Source organism: Corythoichthys intestinalis, chromosome 1 (genome assembly GCF_030265065.1).
Source record: "Corythoichthys intestinalis isolate RoL2023-P3 chromosome 1, ASM3026506v1, whole genome shotgun sequence".
NCBI lineage: Eukaryota > Metazoa > Chordata > Actinopteri > Syngnathiformes > Syngnathidae > Corythoichthys > Corythoichthys intestinalis.
In genome coordinates this window covers 80,705,299-80,721,224 of record NC_080395.1, presented here as the reverse complement: position 1 = coordinate 80,721,224, position 15,926 = coordinate 80,705,299, and the positions used below count along the sequence as shown (strand labels likewise).

The 15,926-nt window shown below is 41.1% G+C and overlaps 1 protein-coding gene across 1 annotated transcript; it reads left to right on the top strand.

Annotated features, from left to right (window-relative positions):
• The first annotated feature begins 382 nt into the window (after positions 1 to 382).
• On the top strand, positions 383 to 10,911 carry LOC130927058 (collectin-12-like). The gene is made up of 8 exons (XM_057852567.1): positions 383 to 547; positions 3,248 to 4,041; positions 4,102 to 4,205; positions 8,137 to 8,261; positions 9,857 to 9,921; positions 10,031 to 10,116; positions 10,185 to 10,362; positions 10,462 to 10,911. The coding sequence occupies exons 1-8, from the start codon at positions 484 to 486 to the stop codon at positions 10,609 to 10,611; spliced, it is 1,566 nt and encodes a 521-aa protein (XP_057708550.1). The 5' UTR covers positions 383 to 483; the 3' UTR covers positions 10,612 to 10,911.
• Positions 10,912 to 15,926: the final 5,015 nt, after the last annotated feature.

The following is a 15,926-nucleotide window of genomic DNA, read 5'->3' as shown; positions in this document are numbered from 1 at the left end:
CCAGAAGATGTCACCACACTGAATTGTGTCAAATGCCTCGTAGCACGGAACCATCTCAACACATTTGCTTCAGCGGTACAGAAAGCAGCGGTGAAGCAGTGTCGTCTGTCGTGACTCACCACACTGATTCGTGGCAAATGCTTCATAACACTGAATGAACCATTTCGACACGTTGCTTGATATATATTTACTGCTTCAGAAAGCTAAGGTTTCTCCATCACTAGTACGACCCTAATTTCCAAATGTTCCACGTGACGTTGAGACGTGTTTGATGCACGAATTCTTCTTTGTTTGTATGTTTGTTTTCTTTTGATGCACGAGTTCTTTAGAGCGTCATCCTCCAGCCTTTGTGTCGTTGGACGTGCGTGCGTGCGTGCGTGACGTAGTCAAGCTTGTGTGTCTGTCACAGAGCGAAAGAGGCTTGCGTCGTATTAAATTCTCCTCTGAAGTTTATCTGGCTGATCTTCTATCTGGACCTGAGAGATGAAGAAGGCACAATCGCTCCTTTTCCAAGCGTTGACCGTGCTTGGCATTTGGGCTTCGCTTGGTGAGTTCACGTTTTTATTTGACTTCAAGGTTCACTGCAAACGTTGTTGGGACTGGATTTGTTTCTTCAGATCATTAGGGGATCAATATAAAAGGGCATTTTATTGGCCCCACCTCGGGGAAATGTATACTTGTCAGATTACTAGACATATTAAGCAAACTGTCAGTCTCATTTGAAACAATGGAAACAATACATAATACATCCGCGGTTTTGAGACACTTTCTGATCCGACTGTGAACTTTTGAAAAAAGGGTGTAGTAAAGCCTATTTAAAACTAACGACTGACTTTAAGCATTGATATACCACTCATTTAACTCACTGACCGCCACTGACTGAAAACCTGAAACATTCACTTCGGTTTGCCTTGGAAATTCACTTCGGTTTGCCTTGGAAGGCTGCAAATGGATTGGACGTCTAGCACCGTCATTGGCACAGAAACGTGAGAATCCATAGCCAGTCCTCCCAGTTAAGAATAAGCGCACTTCTGTTGTTGTCAGTAGTAAGCTAAACGAACCAAAATTATACATTAATACAAATGTATATATATAACTATTTTAAAACTATTAAAATTATTATGAATTAAAAAAATAACACTAAATATTACTATTAAATTTTATTATAATAATTTTAATAACTTAATAATAATAAATTTAATAAATTCATAATAATTTATTTTTTAATTTAATTTTATAGTATTATATAATACTATATTATTAGTAGTATTATTATTACTAAATATAATAACACTAAATATATAATACTAAATATTGACTAATGGCAGTTAAATACTCTTGTAGTTTAGTTTTGGTTAGTTTTAGTTTTATACTAAAGGGTCATAGTATTTACCTATGATATAAATAAATATCTACTTTTTTAAATTCCATTATAATCTTAATGATTTTTTTAATCAATAAATTATCAATAAACCCAATAGATTTGTATTAATGTATAATTGTATTTTTTCATATATAAATAAAATTAACATTAAAAAATAAAAAATAAATACATATATGTTACAGTTCTACATGGACTGAGGTTTTCAATGCAACTTTTCACATTCCAGGTGTTTTGTTTCACATTGCGAGATGGATAATTTTGTATGTGGTGCCTGTGTGTGTGTTTTGTCATAATGTATCAAACGTAGGAAGAGAATGTCCAAAAGACATGTGCTTCAACACAACAGAAACTTAGCTCCAAAACCATTGTCTGTGATCTCAATTGATCTGGATCATGAATACATATAGGTTGAGGTGCTGGAAGGGGAGGGATAATTGAACTTTTAATGACCGAAGGGAAAACAAACAACAACAAAAAACCTGCAGTTGAACACAATCTTGATGACTTTTACAATTGTTGTTACAATATGATTAACACCCCCCACCAACACAAACCTATATAAAGACAAACCGAACACTTTAAAATGCAACTTTTTTTCACCTCGACCTATAACCTTACTCACCTTGTCTTCACTGATGCAAAAGCATCTATTGCACTTTCATATGACAGTTGTTTTGGAAGGGCACTTCTTTCCTGGACTTGGTGGGCTTGGACTTGGTGCTGATGTGGATAAGTTCGCTGTAAAAGATGGCCCAGAATGTACAGAGGCAGAAGGAAAATATTTCAGAAGAGCATCTAGAGAAGAAAGTGGAATCTTACATTATATTTGTCAAATAGCTGCTCATTGTCAAACCAGCATGATAGCGCCTAAAGTCTTGCAGCCTACTGTACCTGTCTATTGGACCCGGTCACTATCTTTGATGGGCGTAGTTGAAAGAAAATACATTCTTGAAGCACTGCAACTACACAGGACTATTCAATAATAATGAATTAAATAAAATAAGACAGCAAATAAATACCTATTGAATTTTTTTTTTTTTTTTACATGAACGTGATTGCCATTTTAATGAATTAATGACACATTTAAAAACAAATGTTTGCATTTAAATCCATGGCACTTTTAGTCCCCCATACCACAGAACTTTGAAATTATTAATGCATATTTTATGGTGTATTTGTATAATTAACCTTGCCACTTTTTTAGGCAAGGCAAATTTATTTGAAAGGCAAAATTTCACACAAGGTAAAAGTGGTTCACATCACATGAAAGTAAGCAAGACAATTTGGGTCCCCCATAGACTTTGTCCAAATTTCTCAAAAATTGGAGGGGGAGTAAATTTAACTGAAACTAATCAACAGCTGGCTGAATACTGAAAATATTTCTAAAACAACAGCCTGGCTAATGATACAGTATAATCTTTCTTTAGCACTAAGTCATATAAACTCTATGTGAATAACCGCTAGCTTGCAGTTGCGCTAAGTCTACGTGCTTATGCTGTTGAAAAAAAATCATCACAACAAACCTCTGTTTTTCTTCACGTTTATGGTCTCTTCTTTCTTTTTCTTCTGACCCGGAGGGCTTTTGTCTTTTCATGAAGTTGACGTCACCGTAACGTCGCTCAATTGCGGAGGCTAAAAATAGCACCTTCAGGTAGCTCACTCGTCTGCTGGGTGGTGAGACTGGGGTCTGTGGTGAAATTATCACATCACAGGAAAAAGTGAAACGGGCAGAGGGTCCACTAGAAAAATGATTTCATTATTATTTAAAGACTTATTATGAACGGTTTTGCTCTTCTTTTCTTTGAATTTTTTGAATACTGCTATGATTAAATATTATTTGAATATTTTTCTTGACGCCCTTAGGACGCTGCTGCAGGCCTACGAGCCCTCCTGCTACGCGCCCTCCTGCTACGCGCCCTCCTGTTACGCGCCCTCCTGTTACGGTCGCTCCTGCTACGGTCGCTCCTCCTACGGGCCCTCCTGTTACGGGCCCTCCTGTTACGGGCCCTCCTGTTACGGTCGCTCCTGTTACGGTCGCTCCTGCTACGGGCCCTCCTCTTACGGTCGCTCCTGCTACGGGCCATCCTGCTACGGGCGTTCCTGTTACGGGCCCTCCTGTTACGGTCGCTCCTGCTACGGTCGCTCCTGCTACGGGCCCTCCTGTTACGGTCGCTCCTGCTACGGTCGCTCCTGCTACGGTCGCTCCTCCTACGGGCCCTCCTGTTACGGGCCCTCCTGTTACGGGCCCTCCTGTTACGGTCGCTCCTGCTACGGGCCCTCCTCTTACGGTCGCTCCTGCTACGGGCCATCCTGCTACGGGCGTTCCTGTTACGGGCCCTCCTGTTACGGTCGCTCCTGCTACGGTCGCTCCTGCTACGGGCCGTCCTCCTACGGGCCCTCCTGTTACGGTAGCTCCTGTTACGGTCGCTCCTACTACGGGCCCTCGTGCTACGGGCCCTCCTCTTACGGGCCCTGATAAGAAGGTTGTATCGCCTACTCGACGGCCCAAGTCTGCTGAGGGCTGTCAGGCACCCTGGCGGCTCAACAACCAACATAGTTACTGCTTTGCCAATGACTCTAAATCTTGGGATGATGCCAAACGCTACTGTTCATCCAATGGGGGGCACCTGCTGATAATCCGGAGCAGCGCGGAGAGGGTGAGCGGCCTTTCACGAAGTGTCTCTCGTGCCCTTTAGTACTGATGCAATTTGTTTCAGGACTGGTTGAAAGAGCAACTCGATGGCTTTGACTACTGGATCGGCCTGAAGAGCCCATACCCGTGGAAGTGGATTGACGGAACTCCTTTGAAATCAGAACTAGCGTAAGCAGTATAAGGAAAGCGTAATGTAGACACGTAAAATTTGGGTACTTCCTACTCACTCATCACTATAACACCCAAAATGACAGCTGCACCCAAGGAAAAGTGCTTCTTCTTTGCTTTATAGGGAACTGAACAGCCTTATGTGGCGACTATTATCGATAAGATGATTGGTAAAGCACAACCGAATCAGAATCGATCAAAATAACATCCCTCAGCGTATCTGCTTTTTAACAGGCCGTTTAGTTAAAAAGAATTTCTGAAATGTTTTTTGACAGGCCGTTTTGTTAAGAAGAATGGTTCTAGTCAAGGCTGATTTATGCTTCTGCGTTCCGGTGACAGCGGAGCGACGCCGTAGGCCCTACGCCAGGGTTCACTAAATCCGGACCCTAGTGACGGGATCTGTCGTTCACTTGAGTAAACGAATCCATTCCGGATCGTTCAGTAAAAAGATTCGTTCAAACGAATCGTTCAACGAATCGTTCGCCCCCCTCATCTCCCTCCCCGTCCAAATGAATCGTTCGGTTACTGAACGGGAAGTGACGTTGCCGAACGAATCACCAAAGACCGCTTCGCAGTATAACTGAACGGGAAGTGACATTCTTGGTCCCTCCCTCTCTTGCACATTGACCACTCGTCGTAGTTTCAGTAATGAGTGACAGGCAATATCATTCTGCTTTCACAGACAGCCTCGTCTCCCTCCCACCCGCTGCTGCAAAAGCGAGGGAGAACTTCCGCGTCGTCTGTCCTAGTTCTATGGGCTCAAAATCATGGCTCGTGCTTGCATTTCGATTTAGGACACGGTTAAACATTTTCCTTTTGTGGGAGGAGTGGGGGTTTGGGGTCGGGGGCGCACGGACTTTCTTTAGCATGTTCTCGATCACATATACAATGCTGCTGCTAGCCTGCTACCAGCCAACGCAGCATGCTTGCTGTCACGAAAATAAAAATAAATCGAAAGTTTAATTTCTAAATGGATCGACCAACACATATTTACCTCTCACTCTGTTGTATTTTTGTTTTCATGCTCATCACTATTATTTTTAGTCACTATTGTTAAAACTATAAGTGTAAATAGCTAGTTTTCGAATGTGCTGCTCTGAAATAAAGACAATACTGCATTTTGATATTTGACAGTTTAATTGCAAATCAGTATTAAGATGATCGTACTGAATTTTTGCACTGGTATTAATAAATAAAATAATCCGGTCAGCTCCCCTGTCGTCCCCGCATCTCAGATCGTCAAATGCTGACGAGAAATGGTTGTTTGCCCTTTACGATGTCGCCTTTCTACCCTTATTAGTCTGTTAAGAAAAATGTAGACATATTGCGACATCTCCCGTGTCCGCGTGCGTTGTTTTGGGGCGCTTGAGTAGTGCATGATGGACGGATTGACATAATTTGTCAAACCAAGCAACACCTGACACGGGGGAAAAAAATAAAACACTCGGAAAAAAATGACATGTATATACAGTTTCATTGCAAATCAGTATTATGGTGATCGTATTGACGTTTTGCACTGGTATTAATAAATAAAATAATCCGGTCAGCTCCCCTGTCGTCCCCGCATCTCAGATTGTCAAATGCTGACGAGAAATAATTGTTTGCTCTTTACGATATCGCCTTTCTACTCTCATTAGTCTGTTAAGAAAAATGTAGACATATTGCGACATCTCCCGTGTCCATGTGCGTTGTTGTGGGGCGCTTGAGTAGCACATGATGGACGGATTGACATAATTTGTCAAACCAACCAACACCTGACATGGGAAAAAAAAAATAAAACACTTGGAAAAAATGGACATGTGTATACCGTTTCATTGCAAATCAGTATTATGGTGATCATACTATTCTTTTTTTCTGTGCACATATGAGGTAAATATCGCTGCCATGAAGCCTCCATATAGTGACAGTTCTTTGCCCCCTTCATTGCCGTCACGCGACCGCAGCTCAGCTTTTGCTTGCCTCGTAGCTACCCGTGTTTTAAATTACTGTAAATTTGATAGTATGTCGTAATAGGTAGTCCCGAGTCTGTTGAGAAAAGTAGTACACTGAACCATGCTCGCTAGATTTGTGTGGTGTTTTTGTCTTTTTGAGCTGCATTTGATAGGCTCCACGTTAACAAATATGTGACAAAGTCCTTTCCTTTCATTTTTTGATTCGTTCACCGCATAGTCATTACTGGAAAGTCACGTTAGCAGCAAGCTAGGTCAGGAACCGGAGGACCGAGTCACTGAACGGGAAGTGACAAAACTCAGTCTTGCCCCCTTGCCTGCACGCTGGCTGCTTATTGGCCACACGTGGAAGTGAGTGACATACGCCCTGATTCTGTTTCCGGTCCCTCCCCTGCCCGCGATGAGGCTGGCGTCTGATTGGTCGTGTGCGATGTCAGAAGACGCTGCCGCTTGCTCAACGCCCTCCCACGCAGTGAACAAATACCAACTTCATAGAACGAATCAGTGCAGATGGTGATTAGTTCGGTCTCGTTCACCCAAACAATTCGTTCAAAAAGAACGAATCATTCGCGACCGATACAACACTACCGGACCCCGGTGCCACTTTTCCTGTCGTGTTTTCCACGTCTCTCTCCCCTAACACACCTGAATCAAATGATTATGTCATCAGCAACCTCTCCAGAAGCCTGATAATGATCCTGATTATATTGATTCAGGTGTGTTGGAGGAGGGAGACATGGAAAACACGACAGGAAAAGTGGCACCGAGGTCCGGATTTAGTGAAGCCTGCCCTACGCCGTCATTGCGCACTTGAACTTCTGCGTCACGGGAACACTTTGCTCTGTAACTCACCACCATGCCACTAGAGGAGGTGTGGGCTTGAACAATTTTGCGCAACCGAAAAGAGTGTATTTGCAGCTGCAGCTAATCAATACTGAACAACAAATGTTGACGCGTGGGCAACACAGAAGACGTGTGCGAATGTTTGAAAATGGCGGCGGTGTTGTGCTGAACCGGAAAAAGAGCGGACCAATCACAGTCCTTCAACGTTTACGTTACGCGCGTGTGTGTTAACGGCGTAGAATATCTTGCCGGAACTCCCTGACATAAGGGTAGGCACGGAGCCCTTTTTTTTTTTGGGGGGGGGGGGGGGGGGGGGGTTGTGCTTTTCGCACAGTTTTAAATAGAGCACACAATAAAACACAACAGGTTTCACACACACACAGTGGTTAGCACGTCGGCCTCACAGTCCTGGGATCAAGGGTTTTTTGAAAAACGCTCTGGCCTTCCTGTGTGGAGTTTGCATGTTCTGCCCATGCCTGCTTGGGTTTTCTTCGGGTACTCCAGTTTCCCCACATCCCAAAAACATGCATGGTAGGCTAATCGACCACACTAAATTGTCCCTAGGTACGAGTGTGTGCGCGCGAATGGTTGTTCGTCTCCTTGTGCCCTGCAATTGGCTGGTAACCGATTCAGCGCGTACCCCGCCTAATGGTTGTTCGTCTCCTTATGCCTTGCAATTGGCTGGTAACCGATTCAGCGCGTACCCCGTCTACCGCCCACAGTTATCTGGGATTGGCTCCAGCCGTGACCCTCTTGAGGATAAGCGGCTCAGAAATGGAATGAATGAAAGGTTTCACACATGCATTACAGCATTACAGTGAAACGAGGCATAAATGAGAAACTGATTCCCATATATCCATTATTTTTTCACTGGTTTACAAAATTCCATCTAAAAGTCCATCTAAGAAACACACGTGATCATTACAAAAAAAATCTTCTTACTGAGCAAAATCATATATATATATTTTTTAACTATATATTTTTAAGGATAATTTCATGTATTGATTTTGTTTTTTTTTTTGTTTTTTTTGCACTTGATTTGTAAATGCGACTGATGCTCAACTAGGGATGAGCTTCAGAGCAGCTGCCGAAAGGTTGTTTTATAGCAGGATCTCGGTATGAAAGGTACTTCTGTGCAGGCTCTGGGATGCAGGTGAGCCTAACCTCCAAAATGAAGACTGTGTTGAGATGGGGGGACGTCGAGGTCGCTTGAACGACCTCTCCTGCACCTCCCTTAGACGTTACATCTGCAAGCGATGCCAAGGTGAGTTGGCGCCTTCTGTTGGTGTGCACCAACTATACTACACTGTGCTTTCGATTAGAGCAGGGGATTCTCAAACTTTTTCCTGTGAGAGCCACATAACTTTTCCCTTCTCTGATGAGGGGCCGGGTCAGTTTGTAACAGAAAAAGTGTGACGATTGCAGGAGTGCCTAAATGCAAAAATGAATTGTTTTTCAGAAAGCCACAATCAAATAACCCTTTCTGGATTCTTCACGGAACAAAAGTAAATAAAATAAAAATAATAATATAAAATAAAGATAATATGTCAAGTTCAAAAATAGATCTTTAGGTAGACATAAGGAGAGAAGACACTCAGTTTTCTTGGCCAAGGAGAGCAACATGTGACTCGTGAGTCACCAAAATTGATCTCGAGGAAAAATATCCTCCTTGGTATTTTATTTAGGGGTTTGTCCTAAACAAAGATGGATGTCGCCCTAAGGGAGGGGAGAGCAAGCTGGAGACACCCATGTGGTTTTCGATTGGATATGTGTGTGCATGTAGGTGGAACTAAGTGAATACACATGTGGAAGCAAGATCTTATGTAAACAATCATATAAACAGTCAAAATAATCCAGACACTTCAGTTATGCAACGCTGCGGCCATGGATGGAAAATTGTCCTCGAAGGTCCAGACGCCAGGTGCTGAAGATGCCTCGGAAGGTCTAGTTACGCAATGATGCGGCCATGAAGCAAAATAGTTGTCATCCCGACCCTCTTTTACCCTTTGTAACACTTAAGCATTATACTACAACCTGGTATAGCAAGCAATAATCATTTACTGGTTATATAAGTAAGAAAAATATGGCATTATGTATTTATGGTATGTATGAGCACAAGCAAATATTCAATCAATCAACCAAGCAAATATTTAATCAATCAAACCTCGATAATTACCTCAACATAATATAATATTATCACTATTAATTAAATAGATAACCAAATAGCCCTCTGGGTTCTTCACAGAAAAAAGCCAGGAAATAAATAACACTATTGGAAAAAAAAGAAATTGATTGTTCAGGGGGCCGGACCGAATGTGGAGGCGGGCCGTAGTTTGGAGAGTGAATAATATATGAATGTGAGAGAATATATGTGTGTGAGGGTGAATATGTATGTGAATGGAGAATGTATGTGTGTGTGAGGGCCAGAATGAAAAATGTCTTGTACGGCCCCTCATATAGTTCAGTTAGTCTTTCGTCTACTTTAAGAATGAGCTTGCATACGATTGATAATAGAGGCCTACTTGTACCACTAATACTTTTTCCATTCTGAGAGATTCAGGCATCATTATTAGCTGCCTATCAATCAAATACATTTGCTTAGTTGGCAAATTGTGCACTATCATACTTCTGACTCCGAGGCTGCAAGTGTTCTGCGCTCATATACATCTGTGAAACGTGACCGTGTTGCGGACGCAGCTTGAATGTGGTCTACCGATGGAGCACAGGATCACATGGTGTGCTGATTATTTAGCTGGGAAGATTCATGGCTTCCTAATATGCAATGTGCTCACTCACACTTAAAATCTTAATGTCAAATCTCATGTGTCCTACCTTGGTTGATGTTTGTTTCAATACCAGATAGCGATGAGATTATGTACAACGGCATTAAAGGCACTTGCAACCTCCAAGTGGATGTGTACCAGGTGAGTTGACGATTGTATGAGTTGTAGTTGGCATGTTCTGGAGGTTGCCCATAGCGATTAGCGCTTGACTGATATATCAATTTCACGCTGCCTTTATGTGTGCGTGCAGGAAGTTTCCGAAGTGCTGTTCAAAGAGCGTCTATACGCTGGCTGCATCATCGTCATCCAAGGAAAAGTGAAGCCGAACCCAACCAAGTAATTGTCACCATTCCCCCACGTTGTGTTAGGTTCGCTGTTACAAGAACTACCTGTCTGTATTGCAGGTTTATCGTCCACCTATCTTTGGGCCACGGTGAAGACACCCCGATGCGCATCGAAGTTGATTTCAAAGATGGGGACCTTGAGCTATTGACCCGCATCGGGAGTCATGTTGATGGAAAGTATGTCAACAAGATCGTCAAAAAGGACTCCTTCCCCTTCGCAGCCGGAAGCGACTTTGAGGTCATTATGTCATTTTAGGCACACCATCAAATTACAAAAAATTGAGGTGGTTGGAGCTTCTTCTCACGTCGGCTGGACTAATCATGCATTCTTTTACAGATGACCATCGAGTGCGGCGACGACATTTTCCGCTTGGCCGTCGGCAACGACTTTGAGGTGGAATACGAGAATGATGGTTATGATCTGCAAGATATCCACAGGCTGTTGGTGGAGGATGATGTGACAGTCACCAACGTCAGGCTGATTTGAGGCTGCCAGCGCAGTAAAATGGGAGGTGCTGCTTCTTCTCAGGATGTTGACGCCATGACGGCTCTTAACTAGGGTGACCGCCAGAGGGGAAAGTGGCTAGAATTCATTGCTGGAACTCCCCGACATGAAGGTCACCACGGAGCCAGAATTTTTTTTTTACACACATAAAAATAAAACGGTATTACACATGCATTAGGCTACTGCATTACACATCCTATCACAAGGTAAACATGAGAAGTTGATTTTCATTCAAAATTGTATTTTTCAATGTAACAGTTAATAAAATAGCAGAAATCCCAACCTCTATCTCTTTATTTTCCCTCATTTCCTCACGTCTAAATGCAAAAATTGAACTCCGAAAGAACATAGAATTACAATTGTGAAAATTTTTTGTCAAATAATCATGTCACAAAAAATACAAATGACTTACAGTGAAATGGAATGTATTTTGAAGATCGCACATTGACATGGAAGATGTTCTGAACCTCCCCATCTAACAAATGTAACAAAATTTAATGAAATAAGCCTCTTCAATTCTTTCCTCTCTCTGAAAGAGCTGAGCAATTTTCTGTTGAATTGCCCTTTTTTTATCGCCTTAATTTTGAACGGAAAAATGAGTCCATGCGCACATTGACCCGACTCCTCGTACTTTATAACTGCTGCAGCAAAGGAGAGCTCTGTGCTGTCCATGGAATAAATAAATGTACTGAATTATCGCCTTTCAAACAACACGAGTGTCCCATTTATCAAAGACAATGATGAAAGCAAAGACGATTCTCACTGCTCAGTTGTTTACAATAAGTGTACACTCAAAATAACGATTCAACCCACAATGCACTGTGGCCTTCCGATTGGCTGGCCTCTACAAGACACCACAACTTAAGAAGTTTTGTACATGTGACCCTTCACCACTTAGGTGTACATACACTGCCCATCCATATGTTATTATACACATAAAATACTTACACATTTGTTTCCGAGGCAGAAACGTAACCGAAAGCATTCACGAGTGTCAATGCTACCGCTAGACAACCGCACTGTGAAAGTGAATGAGCTTATGGGCAAAACCGTGACAAAAAAAAACAGATGCCGCGAATTATTCTGACCAGCAGGTGGCAGCAACGCACCGCAAAGGGTCAACTGATGGCCCATATTATTGCATAAAGTCAGCACATCGACACACAATACAACAGCATAAACGTCTCTCAGAACTACTACTTCTCACACTACTAGTAGGAGCCACGTCAACGCAGGCAGGCGATTCTCCTCAAATTGTTCCCGTGAAAAATCATGAAAATCCGACATTTTCACAAATTTATAAATCAGGCCGGATGCAACGGACAGGACGTGAAAAGTGGACATGTCCGGGCAAAGAGGACGTTTGGTCATCCAAGCAAACAGTCATGGCCGATAAAAACTAGATCACGATTGTGTACGATCGGAAAAAAAAAACGGACCCAAAAAGACATCAACACAACTGTTTCTCCACCAAGCATTGTGAGGAATGTTCACAGTCTATGTGCAGCGACTTTAATTCACTTTACAACGCATACTCACATCATCAATGAAGGAGCCGACGTACACTGCTGGCCAAAAGTATTGGCACCCATGCAATTCTGTCAGTTAATGCTCAATTTCTCCCAGAAAATGATTGCAATTACAAATGCATTGTTAGTACTGCTTTGTCATGTACGTGTACAATCATTTAGTTTATTTTTTTTGTCTGTGAATTTCAATCTGTTTGTCACTAGTAAACATCCACTCCATTTGAACAAGGAGGGGGACAGCGAATACGTTCGTTCGCTTCCAGCCCTTCCAGTTCAAATGGAGTGGAGGTTTAAGTGCTGTCAATGGCAACACTTGGAAACTGTTCAGTTTTAGTCAATTTCAGCGACGCCGTTGGACAAAAGCGGTAGTGTTTTGCCTTAAGGCAGACACACACCCAAATAGTGCTGTAAAATCACGATGGTCGCCTGCAGATGGATAAAACATTTGTTTCCAGCGGCTGTGTGAAGGATTAAAAGTAACAAGGTAATGAATCCAGTTGTGGCTAAACAATAGGATAGGATCAAGGCCGGCCCAGCATATACGCAGACTATGCAGCTGCTTAGGGCCCCTGACCACTCGGGGGCGGGGCCCCAATCTGGAAACCTCATTTTATACGTTGTTAATAGAGCATCGTGAATAATGTGGCGCGCATTGCCGTTGATCTATGCAAACATCCATTTTCTTGTCATTACAATCTGGCAACCTGGGGAGTGACGTTAAACCTGCTTTGCGATGATTGGTGCTCAAACTTGCTTGGAAAATAGATGCACGGATATGTGGAAGAGAATTTATCCCTCTGGAGCAGAGAAAGGAAAGAAGAAAATCGGAGAAGAAAAGAAACAACAGTATAGTGCTGCAACGATTAATCGATGAACTCGAGTATTCGATTAGAAAAAACATTCGAATTAAATGTTGTTGCTTCGAGTATTCGTTTAATGAAAGTGGCGTTGTCATGGTTTATTTTGAAAGTGTTTGCATTTACTTTTATTGATTAGGGTGGATACACTGCCCTCTGGTCTGCCTCTTTTTACATGGCTGAATCCAACTGCTCCCTGTTAACACCAACGTAAGCTAAGTTTTTGTTTGAGCTAATGTTTTTTAATGCATTCATAATTTAGTTTATAGGTATATTTAGCCGTTTTTTGTGGGAATATGTGTCTGAACCATTTGTTAAGAGCATTGTGAAAAAAACTTTAGCATTTTATAGCATTTATATGCTAGCTGACTTTCTCTATGCAAGTTAGCCAATTGTTCTTTTGTTGTACATAGATCCTCATTTAAAAAAATATTTATTTATATATGTATCTATATATTACATATATATATTATATATATATATATATATATGTATCTATATATTACATATATATTATATATATACATATATATATATACACATATATACATATATATATACATATATATATATACATATATACATTATATATACATATATATACACATATATATATATACATATATATATACATATATATATATACATATATACACATACATATATATATATATATTATATATACATATATATATACATATATTTATACATATATATACATATATATATTATATACATATACATATATATATACATATATACATATACATATATATATACATATACATATATATACATATATACATATACATATATATATATATACATATACATATATATACATATATACATATACATATATATATATACATATATACATATATATATATACATATATATATTTATATATACTCTTTGAGGCTGAGCTCAGGTATTTTAATTTTTCATGTTCCTTATCTGATTACTCGATTATTCCAACTGACTAGTCCATCAATTAATCGACTACTAAAATATTCTGTAGCTTCAGCCCTACAACAGTTTCGCGGTAATTGAGCATGTTGTTGATGTTGTTGTTGTTGTTGTGCAAGACACTCCAACTTGAACGCTGTCGTCAGCAGAGCTGGTCAATATGTCGTACTGGTAATTGCCATTAGCTGCAGGGCAAAAGCCTGGAGCAAATCAAGTAAAGCGGAGCAAGCTGTCACCTGTCGGCAACGGCAAATGTACGGCTTCCGCTGATTGTAGTAAAACGAAATATTGGCATAATATGCATTTGGACTGGAGAGCGTAGATATAGTCATTTCATTATTATCAAGTAGTATGCCAATCAGAAAAAGGTTTGGCGCCATCTACTGTAAGTACTGGCAATCGTTTGGGGTGAGAAGTTTGAGTATGCAGTGCAACAAAATCTGATTAATATACAAAATGTGGACGTATGGGTTGGATTGCATGTATGGGTTTCACAGTACTCTGTGACGAAATGGTGGGCCAAAAATATGGGCCCCTTGGCATTATTTTGCTTAGGGCCCCTAAGTGGCCTGGGCCGGCCCTGCGTGCAAGTGCATCCAATCCACGGGGGAGAGACGAGATGGCAGCCCAGACTCGGCAACCTCACCTGCACCTGGCCGAGCTCACAACCGCCCAGTTCATCGACATCTGGAAACACTTTGACATGGATGGTCAGTGACTTTTGCTCTTTTTTTTTTCCCCCTTCCATCAGAAGTTCATTTCTTAAAAAGAGAAAATGTGTTAACTATTAAACATTCATTTTCTTGACCCTGAATAAAAGATTTGCAATTTTAATCCTATATAGGGCACTCATTTTTACACAACGTATGGTTGCCATTGACGGCACCAGACCTCCATATCCATTTTGGCTAGGAGAGGCTAGCAGCGACTGACCACCGCCAACCCTTCCAGTCAAAATGAATTGGATATCTAGTGTCGCCAATGACACTGAAAGATGAGCATTCACAACCATTCTTTCCAGTTTAAATGAGTTGGATGTCTACAGCTGTCAATAGCAGGCAATGAGTAAAATACTAAGAACAAAAAGATAGACTTTGGAGTGTTATTGGAGATCATAACCACAGTGTGTAAATAAATGACATTTTTGATCTGTAAAATTAGTTGATTTCATGTGCTCGTTAGTAGGTCAGAATAAGGTTGGATATCGGCCAACTGTTGTAGTCGCACTTCCCGTTTTCATGGGATTACCTTCTCATGTCATTCAAACCCCCCCTCTGACCTCTGTTAAACCAAACCAGTCTTATTCCGAGCCAGTATTAACTCTCACCACAACAGCTTTCTGCTTGCATATATTGTAGGTGGTAAATGCTGGAGAGGACTGCAAGACATTCCAAATGTTGTTGTGAATTTGGTGATAAGACTTGGCTCAATTTGCTATGGTCAACGATGAGTTGAATCAAGAGCCAATGGACACGCATTGGACCCACTGGCAATTCCAATTTTGTGTTCAGACAAGATTAACACACAGAGCTGCCTCTGAATGATCGTGTTTTTGTGTCATTGACGGCGACAAACGTCCAGTCCATTTGCTAATGGTGAAGTGATAGTCAAATAGCAAAAATAGTGGCGCTTCGATGTACGAGTGACCAGACTCAAGAGTTTTTCGAGGTCTGACCTGAGGTGGTTAAAAGCAAAAGTAGTTATCCAAAACATTCCTCAAGTACAAGTAAAAAATATTCGTTGAAAAGAATACTCTAGTAAGGAGTAACTTTGTCAGTAACTGCTTACAATGTCTGATGAAAAAAAAAAAAATAATGTTATATATTTTTTTCAAAGCACAACTTCATCTACTAGTAGATGGACTGTCATTATCATACTGTACTATAACCTATCCGGCCAAAAAGATGACACACAAACCCTCAAATTCAGACCAGAACAACAC

Excerpts from the sequence above, each read along its gene's own strand:
- LOC130927058 (XM_057852567.1), top strand. The coding sequence starts at position 484 with ATGAAGAAGGCACAATCGCTCCTTTTCCAAGCGTTGACCGTGCTTGGC. Across the intron at positions 548-3,247 it reads TGGCATTTGGGCTTCGCTTG|GACGCTGCTGCAGGCCTACG; the intron begins GTGAGTTCACGT and ends TGACGCCCTTAG. Across the intron at positions 4,206-8,136 it reads CCTTTGAAATCAGAACTAGC|GCTCTGGGATGCAGGTGAGC; the intron begins GTAAGCAGTATA and ends ACTTCTGTGCAG.